Consider the following 18,683-nt stretch of genomic DNA (forward strand, 5'->3'; position numbering starts at 1 on the left):
ATTGGAAAATACTGGAGTATGCAAAGTTTGCGGGGAAGGCATATGCAATCTACCCTAGCTAATTCTGGGACGCACAGCAAATTGCAGCCCATTGTTAGTTAGCCTGTGCAGAGAAAAAGATGGGGAGGACAACGGGACCCATTCCTGCAACTTAAATGGTGTACATAGACATCAATCACACGTAACCCTGGACTAACCACCCAGCGGCGCAGCTGAATGGTTGCTGCATGAATGGAAGGAGGACCTGGTCGGTGCCTTTCACTGTTAATGGGCAAGATGGACGTCAATCACACAATGGCGACCTTTCACTGGATGGTGGGTGAACCACAGTCGAAAGCCGTGCACAGCGGCGTCTCTGTGAGGTCACACAGGTATCATGGAGCTGGCCAAGTTATTGGAATAATGGCTGTCCATCAAAGATTTGCGAAATATTACTGGGCTGGTCTGGCGTCAATCAGAGTGTATGGACGGGACGCGTTTAGTTTGTGACAGGCGGCAGGGCGAGGCGAAGAGGGAGGGCACAGAGACGGAAGGCGGTTATTGGCGAAAGAGGATGAGAGAGGAAAACTATTGGCGGACTGGCTTGCGGGGTATGTGGTGATTGGCCGAGGGCGGTGTCCGACGGAGGAAAGTGGGACCGCCCTTCAGCGACGGGCGGTGCTGGTGGCCGGGGTGTAGAAGCGGAGGAAAGAGCGGGGACCGAGGTCCGGGGTAGGCCGCAGCCATGGAGGACAGCGGGCTGAGTAAGTGATGGCTGGGGTGTGGAGGGAGGGAATGTGAAGAGAGGGAGAGGGAGAGGGAGGGAATGTGAAGAGAGAGAGGGAGGGAATGTGAAGAGAGAGAGAGGGAGGGAATGTGAAGAGAGAGGGAGGGAATGTGAAGAGAGAGAGAGGGAGGGAATGTGAAGAAAGAGAGAGGGAGGGAATGTGAAGAGAGGGAGAGGGAGGGAATGTGAAGAGAGAGAGGGAGGGAATGTGAAGAGAGAGAGGGAGGGAATGTGAAGAGAGAGAGGGAGGGAATGTGAAGAGAGAGAGGGAGGGAATGTGAAGAGAGAGGGAGAGGGAGGGAATGTGAAGAGAGGGAGAGGGAGGGAATGTGAAGAGAGAGTGATGGACGGAGGGAATGTGGGGGGGAGGTGGACAAAATGTGAAGGAAGAGAAAGAGGTGGGATGGAAATGTGAAGGGACAGGGAGGAAGGGAATGTGAAGGGACAGGGAGGAAGGGAATGTGAAGGGACAGATGGAGGGAGGGAATGTGAAGGGACAGATGGAGGGTGGGAATGTGAAGGGACAGATGGAGGGAGGAATTGTGAAGGGACAGATGGAGGGAGGGAATGTGAAGGGACAGATGGAGGGAGGGAATGTGAAGGGACAGATGGAGGGAGGAATTGTGAAGGGACAGATGGAGGGAGGGAATGTGAAGGGACAGATGGAGGGAGGAATTGTGAAGGGACAGATGGAGGGAGGGAATGTGAAAGGACAGACGGAGGGAGGGAATGTGAAAGGACAGAGATGGAGGGAGGGAATGTGAAGGGACAGACAGAGGGAGGGAATGTGGAGGGAGAGACGGAGCGAGAGAATGTGAAGGGAGAGGAGGGAGGGATTGTGGGGGAGAGACGGATGGAGAGAACGTGAAGGGGGAGACAGAGAAGGGAACGCAAGGGGGGAGAGATGGAGGGAGAGGCATGAGGGGAGGAGGCAGAGGGAACCTGATGGGGAAATGGAGGCAGGTTATGTGAGGGGCAATACGGGGAGGAGATGGAGAGGCAATAGGAGGGGAGATGGAGGGGGAATGTAAAGGGAGAGAGACTATGAGGGGAGAGATGGAGGGGGAATGTGAGAGGCGAGATGGAGGAGGGAATGTGAGCGGAGAGATGGAGGGGGGAATGTGAGGGGAGAGATGGAGGGGGGAATGTGAGGGGTGTGTCGGTGGGGGGATCGTGAGAGCAAAGCGGAGTGAGGGGATGAAGGGCGAGATGCGCGGAGGTGGCGTAAGTGGTGAGGATGGGTCTGTCATTGTATGACATTGGGGTACAGGACTGGTGGGGACAGGTACTGACACTGTGTAACACCGAGGTGCAGTACTGGTAGAGATGGGTCATTCACTGTATAACACCAGGGTTCAGTATTGCTGGGGTATGACTGTCACTATGACACTGGGGTACAGTGGCAGTGGGGACAGGCCTATCATTGTAACACTAGGGTACAGTAGTTGTGGGGACTGGTCTGTCACTGTCTGACACCGAAGTATGGTACTGGTGAGGACAAGTCTTTTGCTGTATAACACTGTGGTACAGTACAGCTGGGATGGGTCTTTCACTATTTAACACCAAGGTTCAGTACAGCTGGGTATGGGTCTGTCTTTGTATAACACTATGGTGTAGTACAGGTGGAGACAGTCTATTGCTGAATAACACAGGTATGCAATGTCGGTGGGAGTGATTCTGTCACTATAATATAGGGGTACAGTGCTGGTGGGGAAGCACATGTCACTATATAACACTGGGGTACAGTACTGGTGGGAACAGTTCTGACACTGGGGTACAGTACATGTGGGGAAGGTTCTGACGGGTACAGTACTGGTGGGGACAGTTCTGACACTGGGGTACAGTACATGTGGGGAAGGTTCTGACACTGGGGTACAGTACTGGTGGGGACGATTCTGACACTGGGGTATAGTACTAGTGGGGACAGTTCTGCCTCTGGGGTACAGTACTGGTGAGGACGTTTCTGACACTGGGGTAGAGTACTGGTGAGGACAGTTCTGACACTGGGGTACAGTACTAGTGGGGACGGTTCTGACACGGGTACAGTACTGGTGGGGATGGTTCTGACACTGAGGTATAGTACTGGTGGGGACAGTTCTGCCCCTGGGGTACAGTACTGGTGGGGATGGTTCTGCCTCGGGGTACAGTACTGGTGGGGACAGTTCTGCCTTGGGGGTACAGTACTGGTGGGGATGGTTCTGCCTCGGGGTACAGTTCTGTCAAGGGTGCAGTACCAGTGGGGACCGTTCTGATTCTGGGGTACTACTGGTGGGGATAGCTTTGACACTGGAGTACAGTACTAGTGGTGGTATTGTTGTGTAACACTGGTGTGCAATACCAGTGGAGACAGTCTATCACTGATTAACACGTGCTTACAGTACTGGTGGGGTTGGGTCTGTCACTGTATAACACGTGCTTACTGTACTGTTGCGGTGTCAGTGTCTAACACTGAAGTCCAGTGCCATGGGAGAAAGTGTGTCACTGTATAACATTGTGTGCAGTACTTCTGGGACAAGTTGTCACTGTATAACACTGGGCTGCAATACTATTGGTTATGGGTCTGTCACTATCTTAGACTGGAGTACAATAACCGAGGGAATGGGTGGTTGTTGTGATTGAGGCCCTCCGGTAGTTGGGGTCGACTGTGATTGTTGCTTCCTTGCTGTCTACGTGGTATGCAAGCCAGGGCAGTACGATATGGAGAGCAAGCTGTTGCCCATGCAGCAGGCTCCCCCTCTCCACGAAGCTACTGAAACTAAAGGAACACCAGAGGCTGATGTTCAAAGGATGGCATCAAAGGAGTTGCCAGTCAGCATTGAACTTAATGTAGCACTGCCTTAGTGACTCCAGCTCCAGATTTTTCCTTGTTCTTTACTCCCGAAGCCTTCCCCACGGGTAGGTATAGCCGCAAGGCAGCGGACGTTTCACATCAGTGTTTTCCTTCTCCTGGGTGAACTCCCAACCACAGCTGATATCCCCATCTATCTGAAGCGACTGGTTTTAAGGTGCCAATAACTCGCCTTTGCCCTGTCTCCTGTCAATAGAAATGGTTCCGCCAGGCTTAAATCACTAAGCCATACATGATGGCCAGGAGCTGAACTTGGTTTTCAGAGGCTGTTTGAGATGTGTACCATTGAGATCCTTTAGTAGGCAACTGGAGCTTATCCCCGCTACCTATCCTGGCTATAACAACCTTAAGGAACTGATAACATTTAAGATAGTACTGGTGAGCTTCAGTGACTTCTGGCTGGTGGCAACTGAAACAAGGAAAACAACTAAACACTTTGTTAATCACATTCATTGTATAACAGTGGTGTACGGTACTGGTGGTCACAGGTCTGTTGCTGTTTAACACTGAGGTATGGTACCTGTACATTTCAATCAGATCTCTGCCTATCTGCATCTGAGAGAAGGGGAAGAAGCTAGCGGGAGGGGAAGGAGTACAAGCTAGAAGGTATTAGGTAAAGTTAGATGAAGGGGAAGTTGGGGTGGGATGAAGTATGATGCTGGGAGGTGATAAGAGGAAAAGGTAAAAGGTTGAAGAACAAGGAATCTGATAGTAGAGGAGAGTGGACGGTGGGAGAATGAGTATGGGTGAGTACGTGGTCAAAGAGTAGGAGAGCAGCAGAGATCACAAATGGGAATCAGTGAAAGAGGATCTCAGTAAACTCCTGTCGAAGGAAGATTTACCCTTGAATGCAAGTCCAGTCTTTCCACAATTTTCTTTATACTCCATCTGACCTTTTTCCAGGATCTGGTCCAGTGAAGCATTTCTGAATTGTTTCCAATGCTATGAAGTAAGAAAGCACCAATGTCCTTGAACAGAATATCCAACAAAAAGTGGTGGACATGGTGCAGTCCATCACGGGTAAAGCCCTCCCCACCATTGACCACATCTACACAGATTACAGTCACGGGAAAGCAGCATCCATCATTGAAACCCACCACCCAGGACATGCTCTCTTTTCGCTGCTGCCATCAGGAAGAAGATACAGGAGTCTCAGGACCCGCACCACCAGGTTCAGGAGGAGTTATTACCCCTCAACTATCAGGCTCTTGAACCAGAGGGGATAACTTCACCCAACTTCACTCTTCCCACTACTGAACTGTTCCCACAACCTATCTATCACAACCACTCTATTTGGACCTTTCAACATTTGATAGTTTTTCAATGAGATCCGCCCCTCTTCATTCTTCTAAACCCCAGCAAGCACAGGTCCAGAGCCATCAAACCCTCATGTGATAACCCTTTCATTCCCAGAATCATTCTCGTGAACCTCCTCTGAACCCTGTCCAATGACAGCAGATCCTTTCTTAGATAAGGACCCAAAACTGCCCGCAATACTCCCAAGTGATGATTCACCCATGCCTTATAAAGCCTTAGCATTACAACCTTGTTTTTAGGTTCTATATCCGTCAGCATTGCCACAGAAGTTGATGGGGTGATTAAGAAGGCATTTGGTGTATTGGCTTTCATTAGTCTGGGAACTGAGTTCAAGAGTCACAAGGTAATGTTGTAAGTCTATAAAACTCTGGTTAGAACCCACTTGGAGTATCCTGTTCAGTTCTGGTCACCTCATTATAGGAAAGATGTGGAAGCTTTAGAGAGGGTGCAGAGGAGACTTACCAGGATGCTGCCTGGATTAGAGAGCAGGTTTTGAGAGGAAAGGTTGAGCGAATTAGGGCTTTTCTCTTTGAAGCAAAGGAGGATGAGAGGCAATTTGATAAGGGTGTACAAGTTGATAAGTGTGTGAAGGTAGAGCAGACAGCCTGCAGCTTTCTCCCCTGCATGGTAAAGACTAATACAAGACAGCACACATTTAAGGTGATTGGAGTAAAGTATAGGGGGGATCTCAGAGACATGTTGGGGTGGTGGTAGAGGCAGATACATGAGGGACATTTAAGAGTCTCAGATAGGCACATGGATGATAGAGAAATGGAAGACTACTTGGGAGGGAACAGTTAGATTGATCTTAGAGTACGTTAATAGGTTGGCACAACATTGTACTGTTTATGATACAATGGTGACATTTAAGAGACTCTTAGATAGGCACATGGATGTAAAAAAAATGGAGGGTGAGGGAGAAAAGGGTTAGATTATTCTTGGAGTTGGTTAAAAGTTCGGCATTCAACCTTGTGACCTCATAGGGAGGATGTACTGTAACTGTTCTATGTTGTTTGACAGGGTGGTGAAGAAGGTGCTTGCTATGCTGGCCTTCATCAGTCAGGGCAGACAACAGAGAAACTAGGACGTTATGTTACTGTTGTACAAGCTGTTGGTGAGGCAACGTTTGGAGTACAGTGTTCGGTTTTGGTCACCTTGCTGTGCGAAGGGTTAGATTGATTGCGGAGTACATAGTTCAAAAGCTCGAGTAAATTTATTATCAAAGTACATGTATGTCACCAGATACAACCCTGAGATTGATTTTCTTGCAGGCATATTCAATAAATCCATAACAGAATAATAACCATAATAGAATTGATGAAAGACCATGCCAATGTGGGTGTTCAACCAGTGTGCGAAAGACAACAAATGGCAAATACAAAAAGAAAGAAATAATATAAGTAAGCAATAAATATCAAGAAAGTGAGAAGAAGAGTCCTTGAAAGTCCTTGAACAAGTAGGGTTGTGGGAACATTTCAGTGATGAGGCGAGTGAAATTATCCCCTTTGGTTCAAGAGCCTGTTGGCTGAGGGGTAACAATTGTTCCTGAACCTGGTGGTGGGGGTCCATGATGATGGATGCTGCTTTCCTCTGATGATGATCTGTGTAGATGTGCTCAGTGGTGGTGGTGGTGGGGCTTTACCCATGATGGACTGGGCCATATCCACTACCTTTAGTAAGATTTTACATTCAAGGGCATTGGTGTTTCCATACCAGGCCGTGATGCAGCCAATATGCTCTCCATTACACATCTATAGAAGATTATCAAAGCTTTGCTTGTTATGCCGAATCTTCGCAAACTCCTCAGGAAATAGAGGTGCTGCCATACTCTTTCACAATTGAATTTACTTGCTGAGCCCAAGACAGGTCCTCTGAATTTGCAAATCTGAGGAATTTATAGTGCTGACCCTACCCACCTCTGATCCTCTGAGGACTGGCTTCTGGACCCCTGGTTTTTGTCTCCTGAAGTCCTGAGGTTGAAAGATGAGCATGACATTGTGGGCCGAAGGGCCTGTGCTTTGCTGTACTGTTCTATGCTCTTGCACCGCTGCAGCCCTTCAGCTGTGGGATGAAGGTATATTTCTAAGTTGGGACAGTCTGAGGTTTGGAGCACAACTTATGGGTGGTAGTGGACCCCATATGCCTTGCTGCCCTCATCCACCTCACTGGCAGACTTGTGCTTGTTTGGAAGGGTCACTGTTGTAGGAGTCTTGCTGATTTGCTCTGGTGCATCCTGTAGGGTCAGGGGTTCCCAGCCTTTGTTATGCCATGGACAAATACCATTAGGCAACGCGTCCATGGACCCTAGGTTGGGAAACCCTGCAAACTGCTGTTATTGTTTGTTAGAGGTGGAGTACGTGAATGGATGCCCATCAGGGATTATAGGAAATCAATTGGCGCTTTCAACTGAGTGTTGCAAAGTTTGCTTCACCGCAGGAGGGATGTGATTGCATCAGAGGCAGTGTAGAAGTTTGCCAGGATGTTGCTTAGATTAGAGCACATAACTTGCAGAGATAGATTGGATAGGCTCAGCTTGTCTTTCCCCGGACCGAATTGGAATTGGTGTGTTATTGTTACATGTGCATTTGGGAAGGAGAAGCTAAAGTCAGATGTATCAGTATTACAGTGGATGAGAGAGATTTGCCAGAATTGATTGGAAAAGAACACTGGCAGTGAGGACAACAGAGCTGCAATGGCTGGAATTTCTGGATGCAGTTCGGAAGGCACAGGATATGTACATCGAAAAGAGAAAGAAGCATCCCAAGGGAAAGATGAGACAACCATAGATAACAAGAGAAGTCAAAGCCAACATAACAGCCAAAGAGAGGGCATATAATAGAGCAAAAATTAGTGGGAAGTTAGAAGATTGGGGAGTGGGAAGTTAGAAGATTGGGGAGCTTTCAAAAACCAATAAAAGGCACCTAAAAAAGTCATTAAGAAGGTAAAGAAGGAATACGGAGGTAGTATTAAAGAGGAAACCATAATTTTCTTCAGATACATAAAGTACTAGAGAGAGGCGAGAGTGGATGTCGGACTGCTGGAAAACAACGCTGGAGAGATGGTAGATAGATAACTACTTTATTGATCCCAAAGGAAATTCCAGTGTCACAGTAGCATTATAAGTGCACAGATATACAAATATTAGGAGAGTAGTATGAAAGAATTAAAAAAAAGCCTAGTGAAACAGGAGGGGATCATCATTTCCCTGGCTGCAGGTTGACTCATTATAGAGCTGAATGGCTGAGGGTAAGAATGACTTCATATAAAGCTCATTGGAACAGCGCAGTTGTTGTAGTCTATTACTAAAAGTGCTTCTCTGTTCACCTAAGGTGGCAGCAGAGGATGAGAAACATTGTCCAGAATTGTCAGGATTTTCCGTAGGGTCCTTTCTTCTACCACAGCCTCCAGTGTGTCCAGTTTGACTTTTATGACAGAGCCAATATTCTAAGCAGTTTATTGAGCCTGTTGGCATCACCCATGTTGATGCCATTGTCCCAGCACACCACTTCATAGAAGATTGTACTGGTGACAACAGACTGGTAGAACATGTGAAGGAGAGGCCTGCATACTCCAAAGGACTTAAGTCTCTTCAGGAAGTAGAGGTGACTCTGGCTGTTCTTGTACATAGCTTCTGTGTTGGTGCTCCACTCAAGTCTGTCATCAGGGTGCACCCCCAGATACTTGTAGATCCTCACCAACATTAGTAACAGGGAGCAGTGCAGGTTTAACTCTTCCTAAAGTCCATCGCCATTTCCTTTGTCTTGATGTTGAGCTGCAGATGATTCAGTTTGCACCATTTAGTAAAGTCCTCCACCAGGACCCTGTATTCACCCCCCACCCCCCGCCCCCCATCCTCCCGTTATACACTCAGCTATGGCTAAGTCATCAGAGGATTTCAGCAGATGACATGACTCAATGTTGTATCTGAAGTCCGAGGTATCAGGGTAAAGAGGAAAGGGTGCCTCAGTGCTGCTTGTAGCCATGTCTGACACACAGCTCTGAAGCCGCACAAACTGAGGTCTGCCACTCAGGTAGTCCATTATCCTGGATACAATGGGAGTGCCAAACTGCATTGAACGGAGTTTTCCCTTCAGCAATGAGGGCTGTATGGTATTGAAGGCACAAAAAAATAGGATCCTCACAGTGCTGCCCTGCTTATCAAAATGGGAGTAAGCTCTGTTCAGCAGGTAGATGACAGCATCAGCAACTCCAATGTGCTCCGGGTAGGCAAACCATAGGGGATCGAGGGCTGATCTGACCGGGGTCAGAAGTGAATCAGGACCAGCCTCTCTAGGGTCTTCATGATGTGTTAGGCCAGGGCCACTGTACAGTAGTCTTTCAAGACTTTCGGTTGGCCCTTCTTGGATACTGGGACCACACATGATGTTTTCTACTGTCAGGACCCTTTCCAGGCTGAGACTCAGTAAAGGGGGACAATGAAATAGCGGATGAACTGAATAAATGTTTTGCATCAGTCTTCACTGTGGAAGATACTAGCAGTATGGTGGAAGTTCCAGGTGTCAGGGGGCATGACATGTGTGAAGTTACCATAACTAGAGAGAAGGTTCTTGGGAAACTGAAAAGTCTGAAGGTGGATACCTTGACCAACCTCTGAAAGAGGAGGCTGAAGAGATTGTGCAGACGTTAGTAATAATCTTTCAAGGATCATTACATTCTGGAATAGTTCCAGAAGACTTGAAAATTACAAATGTCACTCCACTCTTCAAGAAGGGAGAGAGGCAGAAGAAAGGAAACTGTAGGCCAGTTAGTCTGACCTCAGTGGTTGAGAAGATGTTGGAGTCGATTATTAAGGATGAGGTCTCAGGGTACTTGGAGACACATGATCAAATAGGCTGTAGTCAGCATGGTTTCCTCAAGGGAAAATCTTGCCTGACAAATCTGTCAGAATTCTTTGAAGAAATAACAAGCAGTATAGACTAAGGAGATTCAGTTGATATTGTGCACTTGAATTTTCAGAAGTCCTTTGACAAGGTGCCACATATGAGGCTGCTTAACAAGCTACGAGCCCATGCTATTATAAGAAAGATTCTAGCATGGATAAAGCACTGGCTGATTGGCAGGAGGCAAAGAGTGGGAATAAAGGGACCTTTTTCCGATTGGCTACCGGTGACTAGTGGTGTTCCACAGGGGTCAGTGTTGGGACTGATTCTTTTTATACTATATGTCAATGATTTGGATGATGGAAAAGATATCTTTATTCTAAAGTTTGCAGATGCTATGAAGGTAGGTGGAGGGGCAGGTAGTTATTAGGCAGAAGAGAGGCTACAGAATGACTGAAGCAGATTAGGAGAATGGGCAAAGAAGTGGCAGATGGAATACAGTATTGGGAAGTGTATCATCATGCACTTAAGTACAAGAAATGATAGGGTTGACTATTTTTTAAATGGAGAGAAAATACAAAAAAGCAAAGGTGCAAAGGGACTTTGGAGTCCTTATGCAGGATTCTCTCAAGGTTAATTTGCAGGTTGAGTCTGTGGTGAGGAAGGTAAATGCAATGTTAGCATTCATTTTAAGAGGACTAGAATATAAAAGCAAAGATGTAATGTTGAGACTTTATAAAGCACTGATGGGGCCTCACTTGTGAGCAGTTTTGGGTCCCTTATCTTTGAAAGAATGTGCTGATACTGGAGAGGGTTCAAAGGAGGTTCACAAAATGATTCCAGGATTGAATGGCTTGTCATATGAAGAGTGTTGATGGCTTTAGGCCTGTATTTATTGGAATTCAGAAGAAGTCAATTCAGGTGACCTCACTCAAACCTATTGAATGGATGAGGGGACATCCTTTTAGAGCGGAGATGAGCTCTTCTTTTCTTCTTGATAAAATTTACAACAGCCTTTGTAACCATGGTTCTTGTACCCTACCATCCTTTCCATATCTCATTGGAATGTACCTATGCAGAACCCCATGCAAATATCCCCTGAACATTTGCTATATTTCTTCCGTACGTTTCCCTGAGAACATCTGTTTCCAATATATGCTTCCAAGTTCCTGCCGGACAGCCTCATGTTTCCCCTTACTGCAATTAAGCATTTCCCTAACTTAACTGTTCCTGTCCCGCTCCAATGCTATGGTACAGGAGATAGAATTGTGATCACTATCTCCAAAATGTTCTCACACTGAGAGACCTGACACCTGGCCAGGTTCATTTCCCAAGACCAGATCAAGTACAGCCTGTCCTCTTGTAGGATTATCCACATTTTGTGTCAAGAAACCTCCCTGAGCACACCTAACAAACTCCACCCCATCTAAACCCCTCATTCTAGGGAGATGCCGATCAATATTTGGGAAATTAAAATCCCCTACCACAACAATCCTGTTATTATTACTCCTTTCCAGAATCTGCCTATCTGCTCCTTGATGTCTGTGTTACTATTGGGTGGTCTACTAAAAAACACCCAGAAGAGTTATTGACCCCTTCCTGTTCCTAACTTCCACCCACAGAGACTCCATAGACAATCCCTCCATGTCTTCCTCCTTTTCTGCAGCTGTGACACTATCTGTGATCAACAGTGCCACGCCCCCACCTCTTTTGCCTCTCTACCTGTCCTTTCTGAAACATCTAAAGCCTGGCACTTGAAGTAGCCATTCCTGTCCGTGCACCATCCAAGTCTCTATAATGGCCACAACATCATAGCTCCAAGTGCTGATCAACACTCTAAGCTCATCCGTTTTGTTCATAATACTCCTTGCATTAAAATAGACACAGCTCAAACCATCGGTCTGAGTGCGTGCCTTTTCTATCATCTGCCTATCCTCCCTCTCGCACTGTCTCCAAGCTTTCTCTATTTGTGACCCAACTGCCCCTTCCTCCGTCACATCAGTTCAGTTCCCAAACCCCAGCAATTTTAGTTTGAACTCTCCCCAATATCCTTTGCAAAGGTCCCCACCAGGAGATTGGTCCCCCGGGATTCAAGAGCAACTTGTCCTATTTGTACAGGTCCCACCTGCCCCAAAAGAGGTCCTAATGATCCAGAAATCTGAATCCCTGCCCCCTGCTGCAGCCCCTCAGCCATGCATTTATCCTCCACCTCACACTATTCCTATACTCGCTATCACGTGGCACAGGCAGTAATCCCAAGATTACTACCTTTGAGGTCCTGCTTTTCAACTTCCTTTCTAACTCCCTTTAATCTGCTTTCAGAACCTCCTCCCTTTTCCTACCTATGTGGTTGGTACCAATATGTAACACGACCTCCGGCTGATCTCCTTCCCACTTCAGGATATCATGGACGCGATCAGAAACATCTCAGACCCCGGCACCTGGGAGACAAACTACCATTCGCGTTTCTTTCCTGCATCCACAGAATCGCCTCTCTGACTCCCTAACCGTAGAGTCCCCTGTCACTGCTGCCATCTTCTTTCCCTACCCTTCTGAGTCATAGGGCCTGTCTCTGTGCCAGAGGCTTGGCCTATGTTGCTTCCCCCTGGTAGGCTGTCTCTTCCAACAGTACTCAAACAGGAGTACTTATTGTTAAGGGGGACAGCCACTGGGGTACGCTCTAGTATCTGCCTCTTGCTCTTCCCTACCTGACTGTTACCCACTTATCTGTCTCCTGAGGCCTCGGTGTGACTACCTGTCTATAGCTCCTCTCTATCGCCTCCAGACCAGACAAAGGTCATCGAGTTGTATTTCCATTTCCTAACGTGGTCCCTAATGAGCTGCAGCTCAACGCACCTGGTGCAGATGTGGCCGTCTGGGAGGCTGGGAGTCTCCAGGACTTCCCACATCTGACACTGAGCACAGAACTCTGGCCTCACACACATACTTCCTGTCTGTATTCTACACAGGTAACCTACCTTGGCTCGACCCATTATCACCTAAGCCCCGTTAAGCCAAAACCTTCCTACTCTGACTCCCTCTCCTCTGGTGCCCGCTCTATAAAGGTGTCTTCTTTTTAAACTCTTCTCTCTGTTCTCACTGACTGACCTCCATGCACCTGTGCAATTGTGTCCTGATCAAACTGGTGAAGAAGTTAACCGTCTCCTTTTAAACTCTTCTCACTGTTATCGCTGGCTGACCTCCACGCGCTTGCACAGTCGTGCCCTGATCAAATTGGTGAAGAAATAATGTTCTCCTTTTAAACTCTTCTCGTTGTTCTCACTGGCTGACCTCCACGCGCTTGCGCAGTTGTGCCCCGATCAGCCATTATGAAATGGCGGAGCAGACTCTATGGGTCAAATGGCCTAATTCTGCTATTTCTTATGGTCTTGTGGTACTGAGATACATAGGGTCGCTCGCAACACGCTGGAGGAACTCAGCAGGTCGGGCAGCATCCGTAGAAAAGATCGGTCGATGTTTCGGGCTGGAACCCTTCGTCAAGACTGAAGAGGGAAGGGGCAGAGGCCCTATAAGGAAGGTTTGGGGAGGCTGGGAAGGAGAAGGCTGGTAGGTTCCAGGTGAAAAACCAGTAAGGGGAAAGATAAAGGGGTGGAGAAGGGAAGCAGGGAGGTGATAGGCAGGGCAGGTGAAGAAAGAATAGGGGAAAACACAATGGGTAGTAGAAGGAGGCAGAACCATGAGGGAGGTGATAGGCAGCTGGGGGAGGGGGCAGAGTGAAATAGGGATAGGGGAAGGGAGGGGGAGGGAATTACCGGAAGTTGGAGAATTCTAATGTTCATACCAAGGGGCTGGAGACTACCTAGACGGTATATGAGGTGTTGCTCCTCCAACCTGAGTTTAGCCTCATTATGGCAGTAGAGGAGGCCATGTATGGACATATCTGAATGGGCCTCATCATGGCAGTAGAGGAGGCCATCTCTACTCCCTTTCTTGAACAAGGAAATATTTGCAACCCTCTAATCCTCCGGTATGTCTCTCATCCCTATTAATGATGCAAAGATCATTGCCAGAGGCTTAGTATCTCCTCCCTCACTTCCCACAGTAACCTGGGGTATATCTTGTCTAGACCTGGTGACTTTATCTAACTTAATGCTTTCAAAAGCTCCAGCATATCCTCGTTCTTAACGTCTATATGCTCAAGCGTTTCAGTCTGCTCTATCATCCCCACCATTGCCAAGTTCCTTGTCCCTGGTGAATACTGAAGCAAAGTATTTATTAAGTACCTCTGCTACCTTCTCCGACTCCATGCACACGTTTCCACTATTGCACCTGATTCTCATAACGGCTCATCCTCTTGCTCTTCACATACTTGTAGAATGCCTTGGGGTTTTCCTTTGTCCTGCTTGCCAAGGCCTTCTCATGGCCCTTTCTTTCTTAACCTCCTTCCTGGCAATCTTGTAATTTTCTGGAACTCTATTATTGCTTTCGTAAACTTTTCTTCTTAACTAGATTTTCCACATCCTTTGTACACCATGGTTATTTTACCCTACCATCCTTTTCCTGTCTCATGCAAACGCCATGCAAATGTTCCCTGAACACTTGTCACATTTCTGCTGTGCATTTCCCTGAATACACTTCTCCCAATTTATGCTCCCAAGTTGCATCATATTTCCCCTTACCCCAATTAAATGTTTTCCCAAATTGTATGCTTCTATCCCTCTCCAGTGCTATGGTAAAGGAGATAGAGTTGTGATCACTACCTGCAAAATGCTCTCCCACTGAGAGATCTGACACCTAACCAGGTTCATTTCCCAATACCAGATCAAGTACAGCCTCTCCTCTAGTTGGCTTATCTACCTATTGCGTCAGGAAACCTTCCTGAACACACCTAACAATCTCCACCCCATCTAAACCCCTTGCTCTTTGGAGATGCCAGTCAATATTGTGAAAGTTAAAATCTCCCACCACGACAACCCTATTGTTGCACAGTTCCAGAATCTGCCTCCCTATCTGCTTCTCGATGTCCCTGTTACTCGTGGGGGGGGGTCTGTAAAAAAAAAAAGTAGAGTTGTTGCCCCCTTCCTGTTTCTGACTTCCACCCACATTGACTCAGTAGATAATCCTTCCATGACTTCCTCCTTTTCTGCAGCTGTGACCCTACCCCTGATTATCAATGCCACACCCCCAGCTCTTTTGCCTCCCTCCCTGTCCTTTTTGAAACATCTAAAGCCTGGCACACTCAGCAGCCATTCTTGCCTCTGAGATGTCCAAGCTTCTAATAAACAGGATGTCATAGTTCCACGTGTTGATCCACACCCTAAGTTCATTGGCCTTGTATTTGATACTGCTTGCATTAAAATAGATACATCTCAAACCATCAGGCTGAGCATCTTTGCTCTAACATCTGCCTATCCTTCCTCACAAACTCCCTACAAGCTGTTTCTACTTGTGTGGCAACCACCCCATCCTCTGCCTCTTCGTCCCCCCCCCCCCGCAAACCTAGTTTAATCCCTCCCCAATAGCATTGGCAAACCTTCCTGCCAGGATATCGGTCCCCCTCTGATTCAAGTGTAACCCGTCCTTTTTGTACAGGTCACACCTGCCCCAGAAGAGGTCCCAATGATCCAGAAATCTGAATCACTGCCCCCTGCTACATTCCCTCAGCCACGCATTTCTCCGCCACCTCATTCTATTCCTATCTGTCACTGTCGCATGGCACAGGAAGCGATCCCGAGATTACTATCGTTGAGGCTTTGTTTCTCAGCTTCCTTCCTAACTCCCTGTATTCTGCTTTCAGGACCTTCTCCCTTTCTCTACCTATGTTGTTGGTACCAATATGTACTACGACCTCTGGCTGCTCACCCCCGCCCCCCCCCCCTTGATAATCAGCAAGAATCTAATGATGGAGCAGATTTGATGGGCTGAGTGGCCTAATTCTGCTCCCATACTTAGTGGTCACTTTATTAGGCACACAAGTACACATTGTTAGTGCAAATTTGTAATCAGCCAATCATGAGGCAGCAATTCAATGCAAAAAAAGCATGCAGACATCTAGCGGTTCATTTGCTGTTCAGGCCAAACACCAGAATAAGGAAGAAATATGACTGATGTGAAGTTGACCATGGAATGATTGTTGGTATTGGCCATTGCTGCCCTGGTAAGAAGGGTGCTAGCTTTTCACTCTATCAGTGCCCCTCATAGTAAGACCATAAGACATAGGAGCAGAATTAGGCCATTTGGGCCATAGAGTTTGTTCTGCTGTTCCATCATTGCTGATTTATTATCCCTCTCAGCTCCTCCTCATCTATGTTCTAAAGGATAACCTTGTATTCTGAGGCTCTGGCCTCTGGTCCTAGACTTTCCACTATAGGAAACATCCTCTCCAACTTCAGTCTGTCTGGGCCTTTCAAATTTTGATAGGTTTCAGTGAGAACCCCCCCCACCACATTCTTCTAAACTCCAGACCAGTGCCATCAAAAACTCCTGGTATGTTAACCCTTTCATTTCTGGGACCATTCTCATGAGCCTCCTCTGGATGCTCATCTTTCTTAGATAAGAGGCAGAAAACTGCTTGCAATACTCCAAATGCAGACTGACCAATGTATATAAAGCCTCAGCATTATGTCCATCCCTCTATATTCCAGTCCTCTCGATATCCTCCTGTGCTCCAAGGAGAAAAGTTCTAGTTTGCTCAACCTTTCCTCATAAGACGTGTTCTCTAATCCAGAAATCTCCAATGGACTCTCTCTAAAGCTCCAATCCATTTTATAATCAGTAAGGATTTTTTTTTGTAACTCAATTGACTATAATTTCTCAGGCTTAAAGTACTACATTCAAGTAAATGACACCAAATGATTCAACATCGTGAACTATGTAATTGTGGAGGCTCAGCTAACCTTCTGCACTGTCCCTGTTCTCTTTCCCTGCTAGTCCCTCCGGACCTGACCCCGGACGAGAGACTGGAGTTAGAGAGCATCCGCCGGCGGAAGCTGGAGCTGATGGCTGAGATCCAGAGGCTGCGGGATGAGCTCAAGGAGGCCATGTTTGAGGTGGAAGGGCTGGAAATCAACGAGGGCAGGTGGGTGACAGGGAGAGAGGGTGAAGGGGAAGGGGCATAAGTGTAGTTGAATAACAAAGGGGAAATGGGGTGGAGAGGGAGGTAGTGCAGATTGGGAGGGGAGGGGTTGGAGGGTTTGGATGAGGGGGCAGCAGGTTGGATGAAGGAAAGGGGATTGGCAGTGCAGGGAAAGGGGGTTAGAGGTGGGAAGGGTGTTTGGAGAGTGGATGAGGTAGAGGAGGAAGAGGCATTTAGAAAGGGGGAAGAGAGAGGGAGCTTGGAGGCAGGATGAAGGATGGTTTGGAAGAGAGTAGGGAAGGGAACGAAGGGATGGACTATTGGAAAAAGCCATGGGGGTTGAGGGTTTGGATAAGCCATGGAGTTGGGGTGTGAGAACTTTTTTGGAAAGGAATGAAGAGGGAGGGGTGTTGGAAGAGAGGGGAAGGCTGAAGGTTTGGAAGCAAGAAGGTTGGGAGGATGAAAGGTTTGGAAGAGGAGGAGGGGGTTGGGCTGGAAGGGGTTTAGATTGAGGGTGAGCAGGAGGGAGTTGGAAAAGGGGCGAAGATGGTGGAGCATGAAGGGGATTAGAGAAGGAGAGGGGGAGTTTGGGTAGGGCGAGGCATTTGGAAAGGGGGAAGAGGAAGAGGGAAGGGTAGTGAGTTTGGAAGGGGAGAAGTGTTTGGAAAAGAGAGATGGGGAGCGGTATTGGAAAAAGTGAGGTTTTGGAAGGGGGATGATGGGATGTGATGGGGCAGGGAGTTGTAAGAGGGATGGAGGAAGTGGGTGAGGGGATGGGTCGCAAGAGTAGGGAACTTGAGGGCTGTGGTAGGTGTAGGGAGGGAGGAGGGGTACAGTGGAGGGAAAGGGTTTGGGGATTGCTCGGAATTGATGAGAGGACAGTGGGATGGAAGCAGAGACAAGAGAGATGGTGGAAGAGACAGGAGGGGTTCATGGAGTATATGTGGTGGCAGAGGAGTCAAGGAGACTGGACAAGAGGAGAGAAATGAGGCTGGACTTCCCTCCAACCTCCCGAGGAAGGGAAGATCGGTGAGGGATCAGTGGATCCAAGGAGCATCATCTCTCCTGCTGCTCTCCCAGTGCTGGGGGTGGGGGGCGGGATGTCCTGAGGGTGGGGGTGGCAATCCAGGGGATGGGTTAGTTGACCGTGAGAAGGGTCAGTCAACCCTCTGCCTCATCTCATTCCCAGTAAAACGCTGCAGAGGAGCAAGCAGATGGCCATGGGCAGGAAAAAGTTCAACATGGACCCCAAGAAGGTTGGTTCTCCCTCTCTCCCTCTCTCCCTCTCTCCCTCTCCCCTTCTCTCCCTCTCCCCCTCTCCCCCTCTCCCCCTCTCCCCCTCTCCCCCTCTCCCCCTCTCCCCCTCTCCCCCTCTCCCCCTCTCCCCCTCTTCTCACATTTCTTCTCCCATGCACCCCACGTACTACTCTCCTGTCCCCTCCTCCTCCCCTCTCCCCTCCCCTGCTCCCCCTCCTCCTTTCCACCACACCTGTCCTCTCTCTACTGTCCTGCGTTGTCCCCTGTCTCTTGAATCAAAGTCCGCTCTCTCTCACGTTCTTCGCAGGGAATCCAGTTCCTGGTGGAGAACGACCTGTTGAAGAATGTGGCTGAGGAAATTGCACAGTTCCTCTACAAGGGCGAAGGGCTCAACAAAACTGCCATTGGCGACTACCTCGGGGAGAGGTAAGGGTGGTGGGGGGGTGGTAGTGGCTGGTGCCTGCTAATGAGCATGTTTGTGAGCAAGGTTCATGCAAAGCTGTGCTGGTTCATTGTGGAGAGGCTGAGTGCTTTGGACGACAACACAACATGTACTCAGTGACCCCTTCGGTAGCTACACCTGTACACCTGCTCGTTCATGCAAATACCTAATCAGCT

At 48.0% G+C, this 18,683-nt stretch overlaps 1 protein-coding gene across 2 annotated transcripts in view; it reads left to right on the forward strand.

Annotated features, from left to right (window-relative positions):
- The first annotated feature begins 623 nt into the window (after nucleotides 1-623).
- LOC140189972 (cytohesin-2) overlaps nucleotides 624-18,683 on the forward strand; it is a 46,870-nt gene continuing 28,810 nt past the window's right edge. The window contains exons 1-4 of one of the 2 annotated variants that reach the window (XM_072246355.1): nucleotides 624-743; nucleotides 16,664-16,811; nucleotides 17,998-18,064; nucleotides 18,373-18,491. In XM_072246355.1, coding sequence (XP_072102456.1) covers nucleotides 725-743; nucleotides 16,664-16,811; nucleotides 17,998-18,064; nucleotides 18,373-18,491 — 353 coding nt within the window. In that variant the 5' untranslated portion in view covers nucleotides 624-724. The remainder of the gene's footprint in view (nucleotides 744-16,663; nucleotides 16,812-17,997; nucleotides 18,065-18,372; nucleotides 18,492-18,683) is intronic. The other variant, XM_072246356.1, reaches the window with a different exon arrangement.

The sequence above is a fragment of the Mobula birostris genome, chromosome 29 (assembly GCF_030028105.1).
Source record: "Mobula birostris isolate sMobBir1 chromosome 29, sMobBir1.hap1, whole genome shotgun sequence".
Taxonomy (NCBI): Eukaryota; Metazoa; Chordata; class Chondrichthyes; order Myliobatiformes; family Myliobatidae; genus Mobula; species Mobula birostris.